The 25,872-nt window shown below is 36.9% G+C and overlaps 1 protein-coding gene across 1 annotated transcript in view; it reads left to right on the forward strand.

The window, feature by feature from the left end:
• Ralgapa1 (Ral GTPase activating protein, alpha subunit 1 (catalytic)) overlaps nucleotides 1–25,872 on the forward strand; it is a 255,284-nt gene that overhangs the window by 142,979 nt on the left and 86,433 nt on the right. The window contains exons 26-30 of the mRNA XM_013012238.1: nucleotides 3,412–3,520; nucleotides 5,489–5,599; nucleotides 12,364–12,432; nucleotides 16,599–16,733; nucleotides 22,010–22,193. Of these exons, the coding sequence (XP_012867692.1) occupies nucleotides 3,412–3,520; nucleotides 5,489–5,599; nucleotides 12,364–12,432; nucleotides 16,599–16,733; nucleotides 22,010–22,193 (608 nt within the window). The remainder of the gene's footprint in view (nucleotides 1–3,411; nucleotides 3,521–5,488; nucleotides 5,600–12,363; nucleotides 12,433–16,598; nucleotides 16,734–22,009; nucleotides 22,194–25,872) is intronic.

The raw sequence follows: 25,872 nt of genomic DNA on the forward strand, positions 1-25,872 counted from the left end.
TGAGCTGTGTGCTTTATCTTCTTCTTTGTGTCTTAAGCATTGAAACTCAACATTTTCTATTTTGCTATATAAATATTGCCCCAAAAGTTTGAAATTTAAATTATCGGGTTGCCAGAAACATACTGTGCTCCTTCTCCTTAAAATATCACTGTTTTATTTTTCAGTTACTTGATACTAATTTGAATAATGTATCATTAGCCTCATCAGTTATCTTCGTATTTGTTGTTCAAAAGGTACAGAATTTGTCTTTGGCCATTTGGATCAAATTTTATTCTACAGTTTTTAGTTGCAAGTAAAGACGTGAAAATGAACTATTTGATGTAATGAGAATAGCTCCAGTTTAAAAAAATATATTATTGAATTTTTGTCTTACTTAATAGCCAAGTTAACTACCATAAATTTATTAGAGCAAATTCTTCAGTTAGACTCATTTCACTTTTACAAAGAGTTTCCTGCAATGTTTATTTCATTTTTATCTTCATCACAGTTCTGAGATATTAATGGACTCACTGTATTCCAGCTTGCTAGTCAGAAACTGATGATTAGAAAATTAATATGTAGCCGGGCACCGGTGGCTCATGTCTGTAATCCTAGCTACTCAGGTGGCTGAGATCTGGGAATCATGGTTCAAAGCCAGACCAGGCAGAAAAGCCCATGAGACTCTTATATCCAATAAACCACTAGAAGACAAGAAGTGGTGCTATGGCTCAAGTGGTAGAGTGCTTGCCTTGAGCAGAAGAGCTGAGGGACAGCGCCCAGGCCCAAAGTTCAAGCCCATGACAAAAAAAAAAATTGGGCTGGAAAGGTAGCTCAGCGGTAGAGTGCATGTCTTGCAAGCATGAGGCCCTGGGTTCGATTCCTCAGCACCACATAAACAGAAAAAGCTGGAAGTGGCGCTGTGGCTCCAGTGGTAGAGAGCTAGCCTTGAGCTGAAGAGCTGAGGGACAGAGCCCAGACCCAGAGTTCAGGCCCCATGACTGGCAAAAAAAAAAAAAATTAACATGTATTAAATCCAAAGCTAACATTTTTAATGTAATTTTACTGTTATTATTAAGGTATTGTGGGCTGGGAAGGTGGCTCAGTGGTAGAGCACTTGCCTTGAATGCCTGAGGCCCTGGGTTCAATTCCTCAGCACCACATAAGCTAAAAGAAAAAAGCCGGAAGTGGTGCTGTGGCTCAAATGGTAGAGTGCTAGCCTTGAGCTGAAGAGCTGAGGGACAGCGCCCAGGCCCAGAGTTCAGGCCCCACAACCGGAACCAAAAAAAAAAGGAATATATTAAGGTATTGTACAGAGGGATGGCCATTTCATGAGTCAGGGAAGTAGTACATTTTTGGGGGCAATGTCACTCCTTCCTTTATCTCCTCAGTTAAAAGCTAATATTTATCAAGATCTTCCTGTGTGTAAGCATGCTCTATACACTTTGTATTTATTGTCTCAGTGAATTTTGTAGCAACTCTAGATTGGGCACAATTTTTGTCCTTTTTATAGATAAGGAAATTAGAACCTAGGGATTTTTTTTACTCTATCTCCCAGATATAGCAGACTATAATTATTGCTCTCACACTTTGTCTTCAGTCTCATTAGATGCATGTAATGTATAAGTGGCAGAACAAGGTTTGAATATTGACCTAAAGACTAAATCTTCTGCTCCTTGTTTTTTCTTTTTTAAAATTATGCTCTCAAGGAAAGTATGTGCTGGCCTAAACCATGGTTGCCTAGAGACCCTGGATTTATTAGCATAGTAATTTATGTTATTGAGAATTAGTACATCTCAGAAATGGAACTTGAGCATTGTCTCAACTTGTTTCATATCTTTTGTTTGTGTTTTTGAAGCTTACACTCCAAAAGCTTTGAAGCTTTTACCACTCTCTGAGCCAAAGCAAACAATTGATTCACCTTGATCATTTAGATAATTTGGGAAATATGGGAAACTGTTCTCTGTGTGTGTGTTCTCTCCGTGTATTTGTGCTCACTCTTATTCTGGTTTCCTTCCTCTCTCTCCCTACCTCCCCTTTCCCTCTCTTGTCTCTGTCATACTTCAGAAACATAGTGTTCTTATTCTCTCTTATTACAACAAAACTTGTGCATTCATACTCCCAGATCTGCCTATTATTAGTTGAATTAATGAAGAGTTGTGCTACACTTGAGAATTTATTGGTGTTTTAGGACTACAGTTGTTTCTGTTGCTAAATTTAAGACATGATTATTCAAATCTACAAGTGTGGTAATGCTTGTGAGTAGCAATAGACTTTTTGAAGACTTTGTAATAGTTTTTTTTAAATCATTTTTTAAATTGTGAAAATACCGTACAGAGGGGTTACAATTACATGAGCAAGGTAATGAGTACATTTCTTATTAAGCATTGTTGCCTCCTGTAATAGTTTTAAGAAACAATTTAATAGCTTTACTGACTGGAGCTGGGGGCATAGATAGATCCAAGTGGAAGAATGCTAGCACATGGCTTTCTGTTCAATCCCCAGTATTAAAAAATTAACAACAACAAAAAACTACCTTTTCTTTGCTCTGTTTAGAAATAAAACTTTCTATATTGAATTGTTTCATAATTTAGCATTCTGATGGATTTAACAGTATCAGTATTAGAATATGCCACATATTTTTTGTATTTAAAAGAGAACCATTATACTCTGTTTTCAGAAACCTAAACTTGAACACACTAAGTTTTTCCTAGTTTTGATTATCACATAACTTCCTTTAAGCTGAAACGTGGCTGCAGTTATATTGCTAGGGAAATTAAACTCCCAAAGACACAAGGAAACAGAATAGAAATTCTACAAATCTTTTCTTTATTCTGTACTTGAGATTGAATTCAGTTGGAATTCTTCCATAAATTTTAAGTTGTTCTCAGTTTAAAAAAAATATATACCTCCGGGCTGGGAAGTTGGCTCAGTGGTAGAGTGCTTGCCTTGCATGCCTGAGGCCCTGGGTTCGATTCCTCAGCACCATATAAGCAAAAAGAAAAAGCCGGAAGTGGCACTGTGGCTCAAGTGGTAGAGTGCTATCCTTGAAATGAAGAGCTGAGGGACAGCGCTCAGGCCCAGAGTTCAGGCCCCACAACCATACCCAAAAAAAAATGTATACCTCATTATATTAAAAGACAAAAAAAGAATATTAGACTTCAGCTTCATATTTTCCCTTAAGTTCATTTTACTGGTGTCAGTCAATAGAATTACATTCTTCACTGTTGGAAGCAGGTTACATACTTACTTGCAAAGTTTTATAGCATTGTCATTAGAGTAATAAATGTATTAATTAACAAACACAGTATATGTTTGTTAATTGGTACAATGTGGTACATTGTTGTATTTTAAAGACTTCTCTATTTGTGATTGTTTCAGTGTTGGCTGTTTTTTTTGTTGTTGTTTTTTGGGTTTTTTTTTTTTTTTTTGCAGATGTGTAGCACTTTGCAGTTTAGGCATTTGGATTTGTGAAGAACTAGTCCACGAGTCTCACCATCCTCAAATCAAAGAAGCTCTGAATGTAATTTGTGTTTCCTTAAAGGTAAGGAAAATGATTTGATAAATTGCTAATATAGAATGCATATTTTTCTTGTACATATTCATGGTACCTTGTGCATTTGTGAAATAAAACATTGAAAAAATACTTCAATTAGTTTATTGTTACATGATTTCTTTGATCCTGACTCTCCTTAAGAATAGTTCTATCTTAGCCAAGCACCAGTGGCTCCTGCCTATCATTCTAGCTTCTCAGGAGACTGAAATCTGAGATGGTGGTTCAGAGCCAGCTCAGGCAGGCAAGTCCGTAAGAGTTCCTAAGTCTTGTTTCATAAGCACCAGAAATGGAGCACAAGCCTTGAGCAATACAGCTGAAGGCCAGCACCCAGGCCCTGATTTAAGCACACATGCACACGAATGTGTGCGTGCACACACACACACACACACAGAGTTCTCATCTTGAGTTTAGAGTATTTTTGTGATGAACTTTTTATGTATTTGGCCTTGTCCCTTGAATGTTTGAGGAAGGCTCTTAAAAAAAACCAATTAGCTTTTTAACTAGTGTTTTTGTGACTTTTTGATCTTTATTATTTCCTAAATTCTTGAACTATTTAGCTTTTGTGTTTCTCATTAAAGATAAATGCTGTCTTTATAGCCTGCATAGATTTCTTTCTTTCTTTTTTTTTTTTGTCGGTTGTGGGGCTTGAACTCTGGGCCTGGGCGCTGTCCCTCAGCTCTTCAGCTCAAAGTGAGCGCTCTACCACTTGAGCTGCAGCGCCACTTCTGCCTGCATAGATTTCTGTGGAAGAACTAATCTAATAATTTGGAAAATCTGATTAAGTTATTTTTTTTTGTTGTTCTGAAACAGGATCTCACTATTATCTCAAGCTGACCTTGAACTTACTATGTAGCCCAGGCTCACCTCAAACTTACCATTCCCCAGCTTCTGCCTCCTGAGTACAAAGATTGCCCAATTTAAATTTTTTTTTACCTATTTATATATTATTTAGATGTATATATATATTTTTTTTTGGGGGGGGGTCCGGTTGTGGGGCCTGAACTCTGGGCCTGGGTGCTGTCCCTCAGCTCTTCAGCTCAAGGCTGCTCTACCACTTGAGCCACAGCGCCACTTCCAGCTTTTTTCTTTTTGCTTATGTGGTGCTGAGGAATCGAACCCAGGGCCTCAGGCATGCAAAGCACACGCTCTACCACTGAGCCATCTTCCCAGCCCCAGATGTATATTATTTTTATCATTGAACTCCTACCGTAACACCCATTGAAGACTCTTAACTATACATCTTGCTAATATGTTCTTGAATAGTATTATTTACTTGATAGATATTTCTGAATATATACTATGTTCAAATTACTTTGCTAGACAAAGTGAAGATAAAAGAATAAAAACTGCACATTATCTTTGAGACAATAATAAGCTGTAAAGTGTTAAAATATGAGTTATAAAACAGATTACTACAGGAGTGGTACATACAAACTGCTGATTTACTTTAGAGAAAACAGAGATTGCATGGCTTAGTTATCAGAAGACTTGGGGAAAGAAAACATTTTGTTGCAGCTTGAAGTATGTATGAAATTTGGATATAGAGAGATAGGCATGAAAAGTTTGACTTGGCTATCGCAGAAATCTTTTAGGAGTTTTAAGCTTAGAGAATGTCAGGATCAGAGCAATGCTTTAGAAGTTTAATTTGGAAATGTAATGAGTAGATTGTAATGGTGGAAACTTGATAACAAGATTAGAAGTTTAAAAACCATTGCAGAATTCCAGATAAAAGAAAATGCAATTCAAGTTTAATGGTTATTAGTCAAACATTACAAAGAAAATGTAAAATGATTTTGTCCTTATGTTTTTTAAAAATTTTGCAGCTGTAGATTTATCTTCCTAATAGTATTATAATATTCAAAATTACAGTGATATAAGAAAAGTAAAAATCAACTAATTCATTGATAAATCATAAAGAAATTTTTTATAACAGTGATCTTTTTGTTACTATTGCAGTTTACTAATAAAACAGTAGCTCATGTAGCTTGTAATATGCTTCACATGCTGGTTCATTACATACCCAGACTTCAGATTTACCAGCCTGATTCTCCCTTGAAAATTATTCAGGTAAGTAACTTCTCATTTATTTTCATTATGACCTTGTAAAAATGTCTTATTTTAGATATCTTAAAATGAAAAATAATTTAATAGGTGTTAAAATTTTTTGCATAATTCTATAATGGTTATACCACATGCTTTTTGTACTTTCAGAATTCCCCTTCCTTTGTATTTTATATTAGAAGTTTGTTTTCTTCATTTTTGACAGACTTTAATGTACATTGTAAAAATGTACCAAGTAACTTTTGAGGAAATGTACAGTATTGGGACAGATAGGGGATGAAGGGTAGAAAGAGTGATATTGACATTTATCAAGATGCGTTGTACTCATAATCTGACTTGTTGAATTGAAACCCTTTTGTACACTTATGAAATAATTTTAACACTCAATAATTTTGCTTTTTGTTGTTGTTGTTGGTTGTGGGGCTTGAACTCTGGGCCTGGGCACTGTCCCTCAGCTCTTCAGCTCAAGCCCAGCTCTCTACCACTTGAGCTACAGCACTACTTCAGTTTTCTGGTAGATAGGAGATAAGAGTCTCACAGACTTTCCAGCCCAGGTTGGCTTTGAGCTGCAATCCTCAGATCTCAGCATCCTCAGTAGCTAGAATTACAGGTGTGAACCACCAGTATGCAGCTAATTTTGCATTTTAAAGTGATTTAAATATCTTTAAAAAGAAAAAAAGGTTTTCATTTTGGACATAATAAAAACAGTTTTATTAGTTATAGAACATTGAATGTTAATGCAAATTTTATTCTTGAAGCTATAAATCTATATTCTGCTCCATTTTCTCTTAAGTTAAGATATTACATCTTGCCATTTATCAAAGTTAGGACATTAGTTCTTTTATGTCCTTTCTCAGTTATTTATGAAGATTTTGATTGTGTGGATTTTTTTTTTGTTTTTAGTTTTTAGTTTGCTTTGTTGGTTTTGGTTAGGTTGGTTGGGGTTTGCGTTTGGATTTTTTTCTTTATTTTTTCCTTTGAGATACTAGAGTTTGAACTCAGGGCCTTCTGGTCTACCATTTGAGTTGTGCCCCTGGACTATAATTTTTTCATTCTCATTCATTCTTATATACTTTCTGTAACACCTGACATTTTGGTCATTTATTTCTTTTTTGAAATATTGTAATAACCTTCTTCTGGCTTGTACAATGTTCCCCTTGAAGGCACCATTCCTATTCACATTATTCTTTTAGGTAGCCTGAAAAAAAGGAAAATAAAAATCATTTCCCTTCTACTATAAATATAGTCCAGTTTTTTTTTTTTTTGCTGCTGAAAATTGAAAATTTCCAAATGAGGACCCAGCCTATCTTTCCAAACTTGTGTGCAGATTCCTTTGTCCAGGCTTACTCATATTTAGATATATCTCTTACTCTCTTGTTATTACGTGAAATGTTTCATGTTTTTTCGTTATTGGCTTTTAAAACTATCTCCTAGAGGGAAGTGGGGAGGACAGGGATGGGAAACAGAGGAAGAGGCAACAATGCTTGATAAGAAATGTATTCATTGCCTTGCTCATGTAATTGTAATCCCTCTGTATGGTATTTTCACAATAAAAAAAAAGTTTAAATGTTTTTAGCATTTCTTTAAATATTTATAAAAACTTCTGTTACTCAATCTTGTATAACATTCTCCAGTCTAAAGACGATTATTAAAGCTCCTACCTTAATCTTAGGATGTATTAAAAAAAAAACTATCTCCTCAAAAAATAAAAATTTCTTATCTGCTTTTCCCAACCACAATCTTTCCTATATTTCTTTTTTTTTTTTTTTTTTGTCGGTCATGGGGCTTGAACTCTGGGCCTGAGTGCTGTCCCTCAGCTCTTCAGCTCAAGGCTAGCACTCTACCACTTGAGCTACAGTGCCATTTCCAGTTTTCTAGTGGTTTATTGGAGATAAGAGTTTCGAGGACTTTCCTGTCCGGGCTGGCTTTGAACTGGGCTGTCTTTGAACCGGTGATCTTCAGATCTCAGCCTCCTGAGTAGCTAGGATTACAGGCGTGGGCCACCAGTGCCAGGCTCCTATATTCCTTTTTTTTTTTTTTAATTTCTTTTATCTTTATGTAGTTTTATAAAAGGATTTCGGTACTAAAGCATATCACTAATGGTTACCTATTTGCAGAATTAAGTATAGAATCCAAATTTTGTTACCAGTATGAAGCAGATGCATCTCATATACTAGATTTGACCAAAATAGTCCTTTTCTTTATAAAAGTATATTTATTTTAATTATTGGTTGAAACAAAATTGCATGTATTTATTGCATTTCAGTAGTAGAATGATCAAATCATGTCAGTTAGGATAACTGTCATAAATATCATCTTAACTATCTCTTTGAGCCTTTTTTTTTTTTTTTGGGGATGATCTTGCTATCTATCTGTCTTTGTTTTTTTTGTCCGTTCGTGGGGCCTGAACTCTGGGCCTGGGCACTGTCCCTCAGCTCTTCAGCTCAAGGCTAGCGCTCTACCACTTCAGCCATAGTGCCACTTCCGGCTTTTTTCTTTTTGCTTATGTGGTGCTGAGGAATCAAACCCAGGGCCTCAGGGCATGCAAGGCAAGTGCTCTACCACTGAGCCACCTTCCCAGCCCCCTTGCTATCTATCTATCTACATGTATATTATCCCATGTTTTCCTCAAACTTACCATGTAGTCAAGCTAACCTCAGACTCCTGCATCTACCCACTGATTGCTGAGATTATAGCATGTACCACCATGCCTGCATTATTATTATTATTATTAATTTTCAGTCCTGGTACTTCAAGGCCTGAACTCAAGGCCTCAATACTGTCCCTGAGCCTCTTTGTGCTCAAAACTAGTGCTGTACCACTTGATCCACAATACCACTTCTGGCTTTTTCTGAGTAGTTTATTAGAGATAAGGGTCTCATGAATTTTCATGCTATGATTGGCTTCAAACCACAATCCTCAGATCTCAGCCTCTTGAGTGGCTAAGATTACAGGTGTGAGCCACTGGCTCCTGGCTCATACCACATTATTATTAGCTGTAGTCACTCTGCTATGTGATAGAGCACCCAGACTTATTCCTAATTATACAGCATACCTGTTGACAAACTTCTCTCCACTCTTCCCATATCCTTACCTTCCTCAGCCTCTTCCGCCACAGGATTTTATCTTTTCTTGGCTGCATAGTATTTATATAGTGTGTGTGTGTGTGTGTGTGTGTGTGTGTGTGTTATATATATGTAAATATATATATATATATATATATATATATATAGACATGGAGAGAGAGAACACATTTTCCTTATCCATCTGACCACTGATAGACAACTAGGTTGGTTCCATACCTTGGTCATTTTGAATGGTGCTATGATAAACATAGAGTACAGATGTCTTTTCAACAAACTGATTCAATTTCTTTTATATATACCCTGCAGTGGAATTACTAGATCCTACATATGGTAGTTCCATGGATTGTTTTGTTTTGTTTTTTGATGTTCATCCATTTTTTTTTCACTTTTGCTGTCCTAATTTACAATTCCAGTCGTGAGTAAAAGTTCTCTTTTTTTTCCACCTTCTCTTTTTTGTGGTCCAAGAACAAGACTCAAACTCAGAACCTGACGTGTTCACTCATTGGCTAGTGGTCTACCACCTAAGCCATGCCTCTAACCTTTTTTTTCCTACTAGTGTTTGTAATCTTTTGTCTTTTTCTTTTTTCTCTTTCTTTTTTTTTTGCCAGTCCTCTGCTTCAATTCAGGGCCCGTGCACTGATCCTGAGCTTTTTTTCAGCTTGAGGCTAGTGTTCTGCTACTTGAGCCACAGCTCCTATACCAGCTTTGGTTGTTTTTTGTTTGTTTGTTTTATGAATAATTGGAGATAAGACTTTGCTGCCCAGGTTGGTTTTACTTCAAATCTTAACCACCTGAGTAGTTAGGATTACAGGTGTGAGCCATCAGTGCCTGGCTATCTTTTGTGTTTTTTTTTTTTTTTTTTTAACAGCAGGCATTCAGGCCAGAGTAAGGAGATCTCTCATTGTAAGTGTTTGTTTTGGTTTTTCATGCTAGGTATTTAACCCAGGGCCTCTAGAGCATGTTTTCTACTAATAAGCTTTCACTTCAGCCCTCACTACAGTTTTGACTTATATTTCTCTGATTAGTAGTTATGTCCAGCACTTTTTCATATATTTATTAGCTTATGTATTCTTTTTTTTTTGTCAGTTGTAGGGCTTGAACTCTGGGCCTGGGCACTATCCCTTCACTCTTCAGCTCAAGGCAAGCGCTCTACTACTTGAGCCACAGCGCCACTTCCAGTTTTCTAGTGATTTATTGGAGATAAGAGTCTCACGACTGTCTTGGAACCGGTGATCCTCAGATCTCAGCCTCCTGAGTAACTAGGATTACAGGCGTGAGCTACCAGCTCCTGGCTGGTATTCTTTTAAGGAATATCTATTCAGGTCTTTTACTCATTCTTTTCAATCAGTGAATTTGTTTTCTTGGTCTTAATAGTTTGAGTTTATAATGTATATTTTGAAGAATTTTTTTACTTCATACATTAAAACAATAATTTATTAAAACATAATAGTAAGCATTAAAAATTTGTACAGATAGGGCTGGGAAGGTGGCTCAGTGGTAGAGCGCTTGTCTTGCATGCCTGAGGCCCTAGGTTCGATTCCTCAGCACCACATAAGCAAAAAGAAAAAAGCCGGAAGTGGCTCTGTGGCTCAAGTGGTAGAGCGCTAGCCTTGAGCTGAAGAGCTGAGGGACAGCGCCCAGGCCCAGAATTCAGGCCCACTACCGGACCCCCCCCCAAAAAAAAATTTTGTACAGATACATTTTCAATGTTCAGTCTTGAAAACCTGAGTTAAAAAAGCCAGGTGCCTAGCTGGGCACTGGTGGCTCACTCCTATAATCCTAGCTACTCAAGAGGCTGAAATCTGAGGATTGAGGTTCAAAGCCAGCCAGGCAGAAAGAAAGGTCCCTGTAAGACTTCTATCTCCAATTAACCACTCAAAAACCGTGAGTGGAGCTGTGGCTCAAAGTGGTTGAGTGCTAGTCTTGAGCAAAAGTGTTCAAGGACAGCACCCAGGCCCTGAGTTCAAACCGCACAACCAATAACAGCAGCAAAAAGCCAGGTGTCAGTTGCTTACACCTTGTAATCTTAGCTACTCAAGAGACAGATCCAAAGGGTTATGGTTTGAAGCCAGCCCTGGCAGAAGCTTCATTCATATCCAAAATAATAAGCTATAAAAGTTGGGGTAGAGCCGGGTGCCGGTGGCTCACGCCTGTAATCCTAGCTACTCAGGAGGCTGAGATCTGAGGATCAAGGTTCAAACCCAGCCTGGGCAGGAAAGTCCAGGAGACTCTTATCTCCAATAAACCACTAGAAAGCGGCAAGTGACACTGTGGCTAAAGCGGTAGAGCACTTACCTTGAGCTGAAGAGTGCAGGGACAGGGCCCAGGCCCCCAAAGTTCAAGCCCCACGACCGACAAAAAAAAGCTGGGGTAGAGGCATGGTTCAAGTTGTGGAGTGCTAACTGAGCAAGCCAAAGGACCTGAGTTCACACTTGGTGTCACAAAAAAAAAAAATTAAAAACTCAAAGCTTGATTTGCTTGACAATGGGGTACATACTTGCAATACCAGTTATGTGGGAGATGGAGGCTGGAAAGTCACTTGAACCTAGCAGTTTGATGTTATCCTAGAAAGACCATCCTAGAAAGACCTCATCTCAAAAAATAAATTTGAAAGAAACCAAAAATTTTCCAGGGTAAATGATATTACTATATGTAAATATTTTGCCTTTTAATAACGCCTTTTATTTATGTCCCATATTCTTCATATATATTCAATAAATAGTTTTTATTCATTTAAAAAGCTGCATGTTTATATGTACACAGTGAGTTTCTCTTATCAGAAATTCTTGGGACCAGAAGTGTTTCAGACTTTGGAGTTTTTTGGAATTGGGAATCATGGATTTCTTTTATAGATTTCACCAGTTGAGCATCCCTAATCCAAAATATTTAAAATGCCTCAAAACCCAAAATTTTGGGCATCATGTTGGTGCTCCATGTTTAGGATTTCAAAGTATTTTGAATTGAGGATTAGGGATGGCTTATCTAGTATATATAGGAAAATCTAGAGAGGCAGCAAAATAGATTTCTTGAAGTGCTAGGATTGCAGTTATTTTTATAAATCTTTTTACTTATCTATATCTTTAAATTTTTCTATATATTCACCTCATTCAGCATGAAGTTATTTATTGACAGAACGTGGAATTTTGATTCTGTGCATGAATATTGAAATTGATTGATGTTAAATATTCTTCAAAAGGCTACCTAGTATAAGTTATGTAAAAATAATAGTATAAAACCAGGCATTTGTGGCTCATGCCTATAATCCTAGCTACTCAGGAGGCTGAGATCCAAGGATTGTGGTTCTAAGCCAGCCCAGGCAGGAAAGTGCCTGAGACTCTTATCTCTAATAAACTGCTCAGAAAAAGCCAGAAATGGCACAGTGACTCAAATTGGTAGAGCACTAGCCTTGAGCACAAAGAGGCTCAGGGATAGTGCCCAGTCCCTGAGTTCAAGCCCCAGGACCAGCAAAAATAAATAAAAATAATAATTGTGTGTATACTTGAAAAGCTTACCTATTATTAAGTTACTTGAAATTATAGTGTGTATATTAAGTAATATAGTTAGATAATGTATTTAGGATTAATTTGTGGCAGTGGATTTTTTATCACTTTAGCATATAACAATTAAGTTTAAGACATATGAATTTAACATATTTTGAGCTTATTGATTTATTTTTGCTGACAGATCCTGATAGCCACTATCACTCATCTTTTGCCAAGTACAGAAGCTTCATCTTATGAAATGGACAAGAGGGTAAATTTTGTCTGACATTTAATATGTGGTTATGTAGAATACTTATTTTTAAAAATTTAAGGTACATACATTTACATAATAAAATTAATGTATAATAGATCTTCCCATTTTTGAATACAACTAAAGTATATTTCATGACACTTTGGAAAATTCTTTGACTCTCAAGATAGTAAAGAACCTTAGGGAATATTCTTTTCACTTAGAGTAATTTTGCTATATCCTGACAAAACATTTTGCTGTTATTCCTGAAAACTATTGATTCTGAGAAATTTACCACTTCAGAAGGGCAGTCACTTGTTTTTATATAGTTATTGATGAAAAGTAAAGATATTTCAGGAAGCAAAGTACATAGAGGTCTACATACCATTTAGGAGAAGATAGTCTATTCACCAAATGTTTTACAAGTGACATTAACCATCATGAAATCATTGAGTCTTTTAATTATTTGATATTAGATTTATTAGTTTAAGTTGAGAAAAGGGAAAAAAGAAATTACAGAGATAGAGCCCGGAAACCTTAAAATTTTGTGAAAATTCTTCAAAATGATTTTTTAAGATGTTTAATTCAATAAGACCAGTTTATGAAAAATTACTTAAGAAAATCTGAACTGAAGCTAGGCACCAGTGGCTCATATCTGTTATCATAGCTACTTAGGAAGCAGAGATCTGAGGATCACAGTCCAAAGCCAGCCTGGTCAGGAAAGTCTGTGAAACTAGTATAAGCTAAGAAATTTCCAATAAGCTAAGAAAAAAAGTGAACCAAGAGGAGTAATATGATCATTGTTATTAAAAGTATCTATAAGAATTGACGTTCAGAATATCAAATGGAATTCACAAGCAAGAAAAGGAATACAGGCAAAAGATGAGAATCATTAGTGCTAGGTGCATAGTTTAAGTGGCAAAACCCTTTCCTAACAAGGCCCTGGGTTCAGTTCGTAGCACTGTAAGGGGGAAAAGCAGAACTATTGGAGGCATATGTATTTCAATTTTCTGTGCCCTTTGGGAATAGTAACCAGTTATAATAGCAAACAGTTATAAATGTGATTATAAAATTCAAGTCTGGAAATGAAATCTTGGCATTTAAACACGTAAGAAGTATTACATTTGTGGGACTACATGATCATGTAAGGAAAGACAACTGAGTAAGAAGAGTTTGCAAAATATGAGACAGTGAAGATTGACAGGGGATAAACAGCAGCAGAAGAATCAGTAAAAGTTACTGAAAGGACTCATAGGAGAGGCAGAAAGAAAACCAGGTCCATGAGAATAAAAAAACATGGGAGGGAAGGTTAGTCTCACAAATGCTTTTCTGAACTCAGTTTTGTTAACCACTTTTATACACAAATCAGCAAGCTCAAACAACAGCATATTTGAACAAATAGAGATACTCAATTATAGCCTAGCTACTTGACTGAAGAAATTTACCCTTCAACCTATATGTTCCAACAGACAGGATCATCATTCAGCATGATTTACCCATCTTTTGTGGGCCAGTCACAGATTTCTATGTTTTTCAGATATACCTTATTATTGTCATCTTGAGACATATATATCTGGCTTTCTTTTGTGAAAGATGAACAACAGAATATTATCTAAATATTCTATGTTGAATCCTAATACTTATTTAAAAAACTATCACCTTCCAAATTTCATTTTTATTCACAGCCCTTTTAAATATAAACAGGAATTTAGATAATGTCCTAAATACAAGAAGGCAAGTGTAATTTACATGATGAAAACAGCTGTAGTTGAGTGCACATAACAATGCATCCTAATACTTTTTTTTGTTGTTGTTTTTGGTTGTGGGGCCTGAACTCTGGGCCTAGCCACTGTCCCTCAACTCTTCAGCTCAAGGCTAGTGCTCTACCACTTGAACCACAGAGCCACTTCCGGCTTTTTCTGCTTATGTGGTGCTGAGGAATCAAACCCAGGCCTCATGCATGCAAGTCAAGCATTCTACCACTGATCCACCTTCCCAGCCCCTAATACTTTTAAATTTTTCTTGGTCAGGGTGGTCTTGTCTTATTAGAAGCTTGTTTATTACATATAGAAAGATACAGAGTTATTATGTTTACTTTGTTTTATTTAATTATATTATCTCTTAATGTCTTCATGTAAGCCACCGTATAAAGAGACATTTCTCATACATGGCCTTCAAACTGTTAGGACAGATATAGCTGGTCCTTATATCTTAACTTTAACTTTGAAGAATATGAGCAAATTTTTCATGGGCAAGGAGTTTTAAATTTCTAAAACAGTTCATAATCACTGGTGAATATGGCCTTACAAGTTTAACGTGAAAAAGTTTCACTAAAAAAGTGAAAAGGGAGTCTGAGTGTTTTACACAATGGTAGAACACTCACTTAGCACTATAAAAGGCCTAGATACTGAAAGAAAAAGAAATTTAAAAATTTTATTATATTGGATTGTGTGTATTATTTCACCTTCAAAAAACCTTTCTGACTTTGATGAGTATCTTTTAATCCTTACTTTACAGAGAGAGTTAAGACTTAGAGAGGTTAAGTCTCCCAGCTTCTTACACTTGTTACTAAATATTAAGCTGAAGAATGGAACCTAAAATTGGAAGACATATACCAAAATTGATGTTCGTTCAGCTGACATCATTTTAGAACTTTCATTTGAGTTTTAAGTTAGAATGAAATTTTAGGTTTTTTTTTTTTTTAGTTTTAGTTGTTTAGCATACTGGGGATTGAACCAGGGCCTAATGAATACTATGCAAACGCCCTTCCATGTTTATGCTTCTCCATACCTGGGATGACATACATAATGCCACTGCACCCAGCTTATTGGTTGAGAGTGGTTCTCATAACCTTCTACTAGTCATAAACTTTAATCCTTCTGATTTCAGTCCCCCAAGTATATAGGATCATGGCATAAGCAACCATTCCCTGCAAGGGAAAGAGTGGTATATTAAATTCTTCGATATTAGTATTTTTTTCCTTGTATTTTTTGTAGTTTTTTAAAAGGTACTCAATATGTTATTAGATATGTAGATATTCATGTTTTATATTCATTTTGAGTTAATTTTTTATTTGTGCCAATTCTGGGGCTTGAAGTCAGGTCCTAGGTGCCATCCCTGAGCATTTTTGCTCAAGAATAGTGCTCTACCACTTGAACCTCAACTTTACTTTTGGGTTAAAAACTTTTTTAGAAAAGGTGATGTACATGGGGGGGAGGGGGGAGGCGGGGAAGGGATGTGAAGGGTAAACAAAGGAGGAGGCTGCAATGCTTGGTAAGAAATGTACGCATTATCCTGCCCATGTAATTGTAACTCCTCTGTACAGCATGTTCACAAATAAAATAAAATTAAAAAAAAAAGAAAAGGTGATGTACAGAAAGGTTTCACTTACATAAGTAGGTAATGAGTACATTTCTTTTTGGACAGTGTCACCTCTTTCCTCGCTTTCTCTGTTTTTCCCTCCCAACCCCACAACCCACACACCTTCTCGACATAGTGTCTAATGAGTACCACTGCTGCATTTGTTCACCCTTTCTCTCTCCATTTTGGTAACTCCTGGCTTTTTGATGATTAATTGGAGATAAGGGTTAATCCGAGGCAAACATCTCAAACCTTGATACTCATATCTCAGTCTCCTGAGTAGCTAGGGTTACATGTGTGAGCCACTGGCAGAATTACCATTTTTGTCATTTATCAGTTTAGTTTATTAAGTTTGAAGTCTAATTTTTCTTTTAAACATTTGCTTATGCTTTTAACTTTAGCTTTTCCAAGTCTTAACTCTTCCTTTTTTTCCCCTTTCCTCCCCCCTCCTCTCCCTGCCTTCCCTTCTCTCTCTGTCTGTCTCTGTCTCTCTGTCTCTGTCTTGCTCTCTCTCTCTCTCTCACTGGACTTTGACCTCAGGTCCTCATGCTTCCTAGACTGGCACTCTACCACTTGGGCCATCCCCATACCCTGCTTTTTTCTGGCTATTTTGGAGATGGAATCTGGTAAACTTTTCTGCTTTGGTTCCCCATTCAGGGGATTCTCCAGATATCAGCCTCCTTAGTATTTTAAGATTAATGGCATGAGCTATGTATATGTCAATAGTTGGACTTAGAATTAATGGTTTCTGAAATAAATTATGGAAGCCCAAGAATAAAAAGAAATATTCAATATACATTATTTTCTCATTCTTATTATTGTCACAGTTGGTTGTATCCTTACTTCTTTGCCTTTTGGACTGGATTATGGCATTACCTCTAAAGACATTACTCCAACCAATCCGTGCTGCAGGAACAGAAAATGATAAGACAGAAAAATCAGTCCTTAATTGCATTTATAAGGTAAGCTCCCTTGCTTGGTTTACTATTTACTTAATAACCAAAGGTTTTTAAGAAATATAGAAACAATTACAAAGAATATTAAAAGGGAGATTATAATCTGAAGAAGACAATCAAGATCAGGGATCCATATCAGATATCACTAGAAGACCAACTTAGTAAGTACAGGAGGAAAGGAAAGAATAAAAACTTAGAAAAGCAGGAAAATGACAGGAAACACAATGTACCTCTCTATAATAACGATAAATATTAATGGGCTCAATTCACCAATCAAAACAAAAAGAACTGCAGATTGGATCAGACAGCAAGATCCATCCATTAGTTGTGTTCAAAAGACCCATCTCAAGATATACCATGTCAATGCTCCCAGAAAGAAGGCGGGAGTGGGCTGGGAAGGTGGCTCAGTGGTCGAGCGCTTGCCTTGCATGCCTGAGGCCCTGGGTTCGATTCCTCAGCACCACATAAGCAAAAAGAAAAAAGCCGGAAGTGGCGCTGTGGCTCAAGTGGTACAGTGCTAGCCTTGAGCTGAAGAGCTGAGGGACAGCGCCCAGACCCAGAGTTCAGGCCCCACGTCCGGACCAAAAAAAAAAAGAAGGCAGGAGTCATCATCCTGATAACTGAAAAAATAAACTTTTCGTTAAAATCAATACAAAAAGACGAAGAAGGACACTACATATTAATGCAGGGAACAATCCAAGAAGAGGATATCACCATTATCAATTTATACTCTCCAAACCTTAGTGCACCCAAATACATTAAGCAAGTACTCTCAGACTTACAGGAAAAAATAGATCCAAATACAATAATACTAGGAGACTTTAATACTCCACTCTCACTAAAGGACTGGCAAAGAAGCCTCCAAATTAAATGATGCTATATCTCGTGGACTTAATTGACATCTACAAAGTTTTTCACCCAACAAAACCACAATACACATTCTTAGTACCATGGAACTTTCTTCAACATAGACCATATCATAGTGCACACAAAGAATTTAAGCAAATACAAGAGGATCAACATAATCCCTTGTAGTCTATCTGACCATAGTGAAATCAAGCTAATTCTCAATAACAAAACATACCGTAGAAATTACTCAAATACATGGAAATTAAACAGCACCTTTCTGAGCAACACCTGGGTCACAGAAGAAACTAAAAAGTTCCTATAATTCAATGAAAATTAATATACATTGCAAAGAAATCTATGGGACATGTCAAAAGCAGTCCTGAGGGGCAAATTTATTGCTCTCAGAGCACACATCAAGAAAATAGAGACAGACCAAGTAAATAATCTCATGATGCAACTAAAACTGCTATAAAAGCAAGAAAAAATTGAACCTTAAACCTATTAGACAGAGTGAGATAACCAAAATAAGAGCTGAAATTAATGAGATAGAGACTAAGAAAACTAAATTAATACAAAAGGCTGTTTTAAAAAAAAATCAGTAAAATTGATGGACCTCTGGCAAGATTAACTAAAAAAAAGAGACTCAAATCAGTAAGATCAGAGATGCCACAGGAAAAATTACAAATACCCCATAGATCCAAACAATTATGAAGAACTATTTTCAGAATCTATACTCAGGAAGGAAAACCTAGCAGAAATGGATGAATTTTTAGAGAAATACAAATTGCCCAAATTAAACCAAGAAGAAATAAATCAAATAAGCCAATAACTTACAATGAGATAGAGGACGCAGTCAGATGTCTTCCAACCAGGAAAAGCCCAGGACCAGATGGATTCACTATGGAATTCTATAAGACCTAGAGGGACTAATACCTATACTCCTTAAGATCTTCCAAGAAATAGAAACAGAGTGAGCAATCCCAAACTCATCCTGTGAAGCCAGTATTACACTCATCCCCAAACCAGGTAAAGAACTGCAGACAACACAGATGCAAAGCTCTTCAATAAAACTTTAGCCAACCTTATGGTCAAGTAGGCTTCATCCCAGAGATGCAGGGATGGTTTAACATATGTAAATCAAAATAAATGTAATTTATCACTTCAGCAGATTCAAAGTCAAGAACTACATTATCTCCATTGACACAGAAAAGGGTTTTGATAAATACAACATTCAATCATGTTAAAAGCTCTGAAGAAAGCCAGGCACTGGTAGCTCACGCCTGTAATCATAGCTACTCAGGGGGCTGAGAGCTGAGGATCACAGTTCAAAGCTGGCCCAGGCAGGAAAGTCCATGAGACTTGTCTCCAATAAACTACCAGAAAACCAGAAGTGGTGCTGTGGCTTAAGTGGTAAAGTACTCGCCTTGAGTAAGCTGGGAGCTGAGGGACAGCACCTAGGCCCAGAGTTCAAGTCCCACCCCCCCCCAAAAAAAAAAACCTCTGAAAAAAATAGGAATAGAAGGAACATTTCTTAAAACAATAAAACCATATATAACACACCAGTAGCCATTATTATACTAAACAGAAAAACTACAACCAATTCTCCTAAAAGGCAAGGATGCCCACTCTCTCCACTTCTCCTCAGTATAGTTCTGGAATCCTTAGCTAGATCAATAAGGCAAGAAAAAGACATTAAAGGGATCCGCATAGGGAAGGAAGACCTTAAATTATCCCCATTTGCAGATGACATGATCTTGCAACTTAACAAACCCCAAAACTCCACTCCTAAACTCTTAGAGCTTAAAAACACTTTGGCAAAGTAGCAGGATAAAAAATTAACCCACAAAAATCAGTTGCCTTTTCTGAACACCAACAATGTACAAGCAGAAAGGGAAATCAAAGAAACAACCCCATTTACAATAACCTAAAAAATGTCTAGGAATGAACCAAAGTTGTAAAGGAACTATTTAGTGAAAACTAAAAAGCCTAAAGAAAGAAATCATAGAGAACACCAGGAAATAGAAAGACCTTCCATGTTCTTGGATAGGCAGAATTAGTAATGCAGTAAAAATGGCCATTCTGCAAAAAATGATACACAAACTCAATGCAATTCCCATCAAAATCCCAACGATGTTCCTTACTGAAATAGAAAAAAATAATCCAAAAATTCATATGGAACAACAAAAGACCTAGAATAGCCACAGCAATTCTAGGCAAAAGAAACAGTGTGGGAGGGATCACGATACCAGATTTTAAGCTTTACTATAGAACCGTAATAACAAAATAGACCCAAAGACCAATGGAAAAAACTAGAAGATCCAGAAATAAAACCACCTTATTTGAAGTCAACTGATATTTGACAAAGGTACCAAAGACATACAGTGGAAAAAGCATAGCCTCTTCAACTCTTGGTGCTGGGAAAACTGTGCAGCCACTTGCAGAAAACTAAAAGTGGACCCCAGCCTGTCACCATGTACTAGCATCAACTCAAAATGGATTAAAGACCTTAACATCAAACCTGAAACTCTGAAGCTAGTAGAAAAGACACTTGAACTTACTGGCACTGGCAGGAACTTCCTGAACAGAGTACCAGGGTCACAACAAATTGCAGAGAGACTCAACAAATGGGACTACCTTAAAATAAAAAGTTTCTGCACAGCTAAAGACATAGCTACCAAACTAGAAAGACAGCCAAACTAATTGGAAAAAATATTTACCAGCAATATATCACACAAGGGCCTAATATCCATTATATACAGGGAACTTAAGAAACTAATCCCTCCAGTCATTAAGGGAGCTAAAGGGACACTTCTCATAAGAGATAAAAATGGCAAAGAAACACATGAGGAAATGTTCATCATCCCTGGCTGTAAAGGAAATGCAAATATAAACAACTCTGAGATACCACCTCACCCTAGTCAGAATGGCCCACATCCTAAATTCAGCCAATGACAAATGCTGACAGGGATGTGGAGAAAAGAGGAACCCTATGCATTGCTGGTGGGAATGCACACTAATAAAACCACTCTGGAAAGCATTCTGGAACTTCCTCAGAAAGCTAAATATAGACCTTCCCTATGACTCAGCCATACCACTCCTAGGCATCTATCCTGAGCAACAGGAACTGGAATACAAGGACAAATGCACTTCCATGTTCATTGCTGCACTGTTCATAATAGCCAAGATACGGAAACAACCTAAATGCCCCACTACAGATGAATGGATCCAAAAATTGTGTTACCTATACACAATGGAATGTTACGCAGCCATTAGAAAGGAAAAATATAAGGAAACTGGATGGAACTAGAAAAAAAATCATTTTTTGAGTGAGGTAAGCTAAGTGCAGAGAGAAAAACGGCACATGGTCTCTCTGATATGTGGATGTTAAATCCAGAATGCAACGAGATATGACAAAGTAAACAGGACTCAAGAAACAAAGGACCTCCACTCAATTTGTTGTATCATTACTAAATGACTCCATGTTTTTGACCATATATATGGGATATAAACATGTGCACATCTGAGGGAAGCGAGGAGGAGGGCATAGAATCAGAGGGAAATAGGAAAAAATACAGCAGAGGGGCCCATCAGCTGGACATTGGTGGAAATGAACCAAGCAAATCAAGGGCAGTAATGGGAGGGAGGGAGGAAATGAGAAGGAACAGCTTGCAGTAAGCAAAAGGAAAGAAATGTACATATTACCCAATGTGGAAGAAATAGTTGTATTGTCAAAGTTCATAGAATTTACAAACATTAAAGACCATGATAATGACAATTTGCCTCATGAAGGTTAAAATGTGTTTGTGACTGTAGTATCACTATCTCACAATACTGTGAAATCTGTGAAATTTATGTAATCACTTAATCTCAATAAAAAATTAAATATATATATATATATATAGAAACGTCTATAACATTTTCATTGTTTTACAGTTAGTTATTTTTGAAGAATGTAGATTTACCTGACAATACCTAAAGGCACTTTAAAAGTACTTCCTAAATACTACATTATCTCACCACAAAAATTTGAAAGGAGTTAGAATCACTAGTGAAATTTTACTTTCTCCTTAAGAGATATTAAATTTTACCGTGGTTTAAGAAGTAAATTTTAAATTATGTTTTTGCCATGGTCTTACGTTACCATTTGCTTTTTCTTGTTTTAAATGTATTTGCTTTTATTTAAAAGTACAACTTGGGGGCTGCGAAGGTAGCTCAGTGGTAGAGTGCTTGCCTTGCATGCATGAGGCCCTGGGTTCAATTCCTCAGCACCAAATAAGCAGAAAAAGCCGGAAGTGGCACTGTGAGTCTATGGTAGAGCACTAGCCCTGAGCTGAAGAGCTGAGAGACAGCACCCAGGTCCAAAGTTCAGGCCCCACAACCAGCCAAAAAAATAAGTAAATAAAAGTAAAACTTGGTATTTTCTTTTCCTTTAGGTTTTACATGGTTGTGTGTATGGAGCTCAGTGTTTTAGCAATCCAAAGTATTTTCCAATAAGTCTGTCTGACTTAGCATCTGTAGATTATGATCCTTTTATGCATTTGGAATGTTTGAAAGAACCTGAACCTCTACATTCTCCTGATTCAGAACGCTCTTCTAAACTCCAGCCTGTAACCGAAGGTAACATCAGTTCTATTGAGGACAGTAACTACTTGGGCTCTTGCTAGGTGTGATTTGAGGCTGTGTGTTAAAATAATGAAGAACAGAATGTTTTTCTTTGTAGTTGTTTTTTGTTTACCTATACATGAACATTCTACCATTTTAGTTTAAGAAGTAACTTCATATATATAATTACTGATATTAATGTGATAATATTCTTTTTATACTTCTGGCTCATTCTTAGAAATGCTTTTTTATATTTTATCTTACACATCATTGAATTTATATCAAATAAGAGAACTTTAAAGTCTGATAAACTTGTCAGTCTGTTTCCTTATTTGTGAAATACAGATAACATTAGTTGCATAAGTTGTTTGAGGATCAAATGAGATTATATGTATAAGTATACTTTACACAATCCCTGGCATATTGTAGACTCACTACAAACTTTTTTTTAAGCAGTACTGGAATTTGAAATCAGAGTCTCATGCTTGCTAATCAGGCATTATTTACCTCTTGAACCACAATTCCAGCTCTTCAATAACTTTTTTTTTTGTCAGTTGTGGGGCTTGAACTCAGGGTCTGGACACTGTCCCTGAGTTGTTTTGCTCGAGGGTAGCTCTTTACCACTTGAGTCACTTCTGGCTTTTTTTTTGAGTAGTTTACTGGAGAGAAGAGTCTCATGGACTTTCTTTCAACTAGGCTGGCTTTGCATCAACTGTCCTTAGATCTCAGCCTCCTGAGTAGTTAGGATTACAGGCATGAGCCACCAGTACCCAGCTCCCAGCTTAATAACATGTTTTATGCTTTTTTTTGTTTTTGTTTTTGTTCTTGTTTTGTCAGTCGTGGGGCTTGAACTCCAGGCCTAGGTGCTGTCCCTCAGCTCTTCAGCTCAAGGCTACTGTTCTACCACTTGAGCCACTATGCCACTTCTGGCCTTCTTTGTTTTTATGGTGCTGAGGAATCAAACCCAGGGCCTCATGCATGCAAGGCAAGCACTCTGCCACTGAGCCACCTTTCCAGCCCTCAGTAACATGTTTTTAATCCACATTTTAAAGCCATTTTAACTTCTGAAAGCTTTAGTTTATTTGCTGATAGCACATGCATAAAATCTTATATGAGTGTAAAAAGTAAGGGAGACATTTGGAATTAGTATTAATAGTATTTTAATAGCAAATTAACCTATACAAAAGGCCTGTTTCTATAAAGAGCTTCCTGGAATACACTCATGCACATTGATATATCATTGTGACTGTTTTTGAGTAACAGTAACGTTGAGTAGCAACAAAAATTAGTGGCCCACAGAAATGAAACTTTATCACCCTTCATACAAAATGTTTACTGATCCTTGGCATTATTAGATTGATTTGATTACCCTAGAAAAAGATCACTCATGAGGCTAATCAAGAGCTGCTAGTAGCTTAAACTGAACTTTTAATTTCTCTACTAAAGAATGGTAGTGGGAATAGAAAGGAAAGTAGACCTGAGTGATAGGGGAGAGAAAAGGAGGAATTAAGAGTAATTGTGTGTGTGTGTATTGTTCCTGGGCTTAAACTCAGGACATGGGCATTGTCCCTGAGCTTTTTTGTGCCCAAGGCTGGTGCTTTAACCATTTTGAGCCACAGCACCATTTCTAGCATTTTGGTTAGTTAATTGGAGAGTCTCATGGACTTTCCTGCCCAGCCTGGCTTTGAACCACAATCCTCACATCTCAGCCTTCTGAATATCTAGGTTTGTAAGTGTGAGCACCAGCACCTAGCTCAAGAGTGATGTTTGACTGGTTCTGACTTGGGGCTTGTTTAGATGTTTTCCCCAAACCACAGCACGAATATAAAGAAGAGTGCAGTTTAGAAGGAAAAATTGAGGAGAAGACCATATTGAATATGATTTGCTTTGGAGTCTTTTGTACTATTTGTATAATTACCCCCCCCACACACACACGTGCGCGCATGTGCACATACACACACATGCACATATGCACACATACCTAAATCTTAGCAAAAAGATCTGTGTAGGAATATAGTATATAATTATATGTATCAATTCTGAGAAGAAAAATTGGCAAAGGAAAAAATAGTTGTGAGAAAAAGTCAGAAATCATGAAAGGACAAAACTGAAAAGCAACAACAACAAAAACAAAAACTGGCCAACAGTTAGAGAAGTTGAATATAAAAGGACTGATAGGGAAGTAGAAGGCACAAGCTTATGAGCTTAAGTAAAAATAAGGAAGTAGAGCCATTTTACAGAGAAAACATTTTCTCCCTAGTGCTAGGGATCAAACCCAGGTTCATTCCTATGGTAGGCAAGTGCGCTACTACTGAGCTACATTACCAATGTCATCCCAAAAGTGTTCTTTATAGAATGACTATTGTAGGTGGGTGGGTAGGAGGATGGGGAGACAGACAGACAGACAGATGAATACATATGTACATACATACTAGTGCCTCATTCCTGTAATCCTAGCGACTTGGGATGCTGAGAATGGGAAGAGCACAGTTCAAGGCCAGCCTGGACAGAAAAGTTTATAAGACCCCCTTCTTAACCCACAGTTAAGTATATGGGTACATGCCTGTTGTCTCAACTATGTGGGAGGTTAAGAATGGTAGGATGTGGTTCTAAACCAGTCCAATCAGAAGTCTGTGAGACCGTATCACAACAGAAAAAGGTGACACCATGCACAGTCATCCCAACCACTGTGGAAAGCCTAAAAGTAGATGGCTCACAATCCAGCCACATGCCCAGGCATTAATCCATGCAAGAAAGGGCTGGAAATTGGGTCCTAGTGGCTAATGCCTATACCAGCTATTCAGGAGGTTGAGATTCAAAGGTAAATAGTTCAAAGCCAGCCTAGACAGAAAAGTTTTCAAGACTCTTATCTCCAAATAACTACCAAAAAAGCACAGCTTGGGTTTTGCTCAAGTGCTAGATTTATTAGAGCACCAGTAGAGGAAGCACAGGACTCTAGAGTTCAAAGCTGGAGTTCAACTTTACTTGAGAAAGAGAAACTTGCTTGGAAAAAAAAAAGTAGGTAAGCTAAAGAATAATTCATAGCCAGGCATGGTGGCACATGCTTTAATCTTAGTAATTTGGGAAGAAGGGGAAGGAGATGTGCAAGTTTGAGCATGGCCTGGTCTACATAGTGAGACTCTGACTAAAAATTTTTTAAAAAAATAATTTGGAATTAAGGGAATTTTGAAGATGGAGTGTTGAATTGATTTATAAGTAAGTGCAGTCCATGAGGGAATGAGCTGAAACGCATTGGTGATAGGATTAGCTCTTCATCTGGGACTAGAAAAATAAAAATAAATTAACAGAGTTGACTGGAGTTATTGAAAGCACAATAGAAAATGGAAACCAAGTTTTAGTTGTACCAATCAGTAATTAATGAGATGGGTATAACACAAATATAAGGCAACTGTAGATTTCAGGATATTGTTATGTGGTTTAGCCATGAAACCCAGTCCTATAAATATTGAAGTACTGCTAGTAATGACTAATAATTTAGAAGACAACTGAGTAATATAAAGAGGCAAAAAGTATATGTGATTTGTGATCTTAAAAAAAAAAAAGTAGAGCAGTGATTTTCAGCCCAAGCTACTCTTTAGAATACTAATGTGTTTCATAGAAGTTTTGATATATTATTCTAAGATTGTTGGACTTTTAAGAACTCTGCTTATGACTAACATGTAGCCATGGTTGA

The sequence above is a fragment of the Dipodomys ordii genome, unplaced genomic scaffold (assembly GCF_000151885.1).
Source record: "Dipodomys ordii isolate 6190 unplaced genomic scaffold, Dord_2.0 Scaffold16, whole genome shotgun sequence".
NCBI classification, from domain to species: Eukaryota; Metazoa; Chordata; class Mammalia; order Rodentia; family Heteromyidae; genus Dipodomys; species Dipodomys ordii.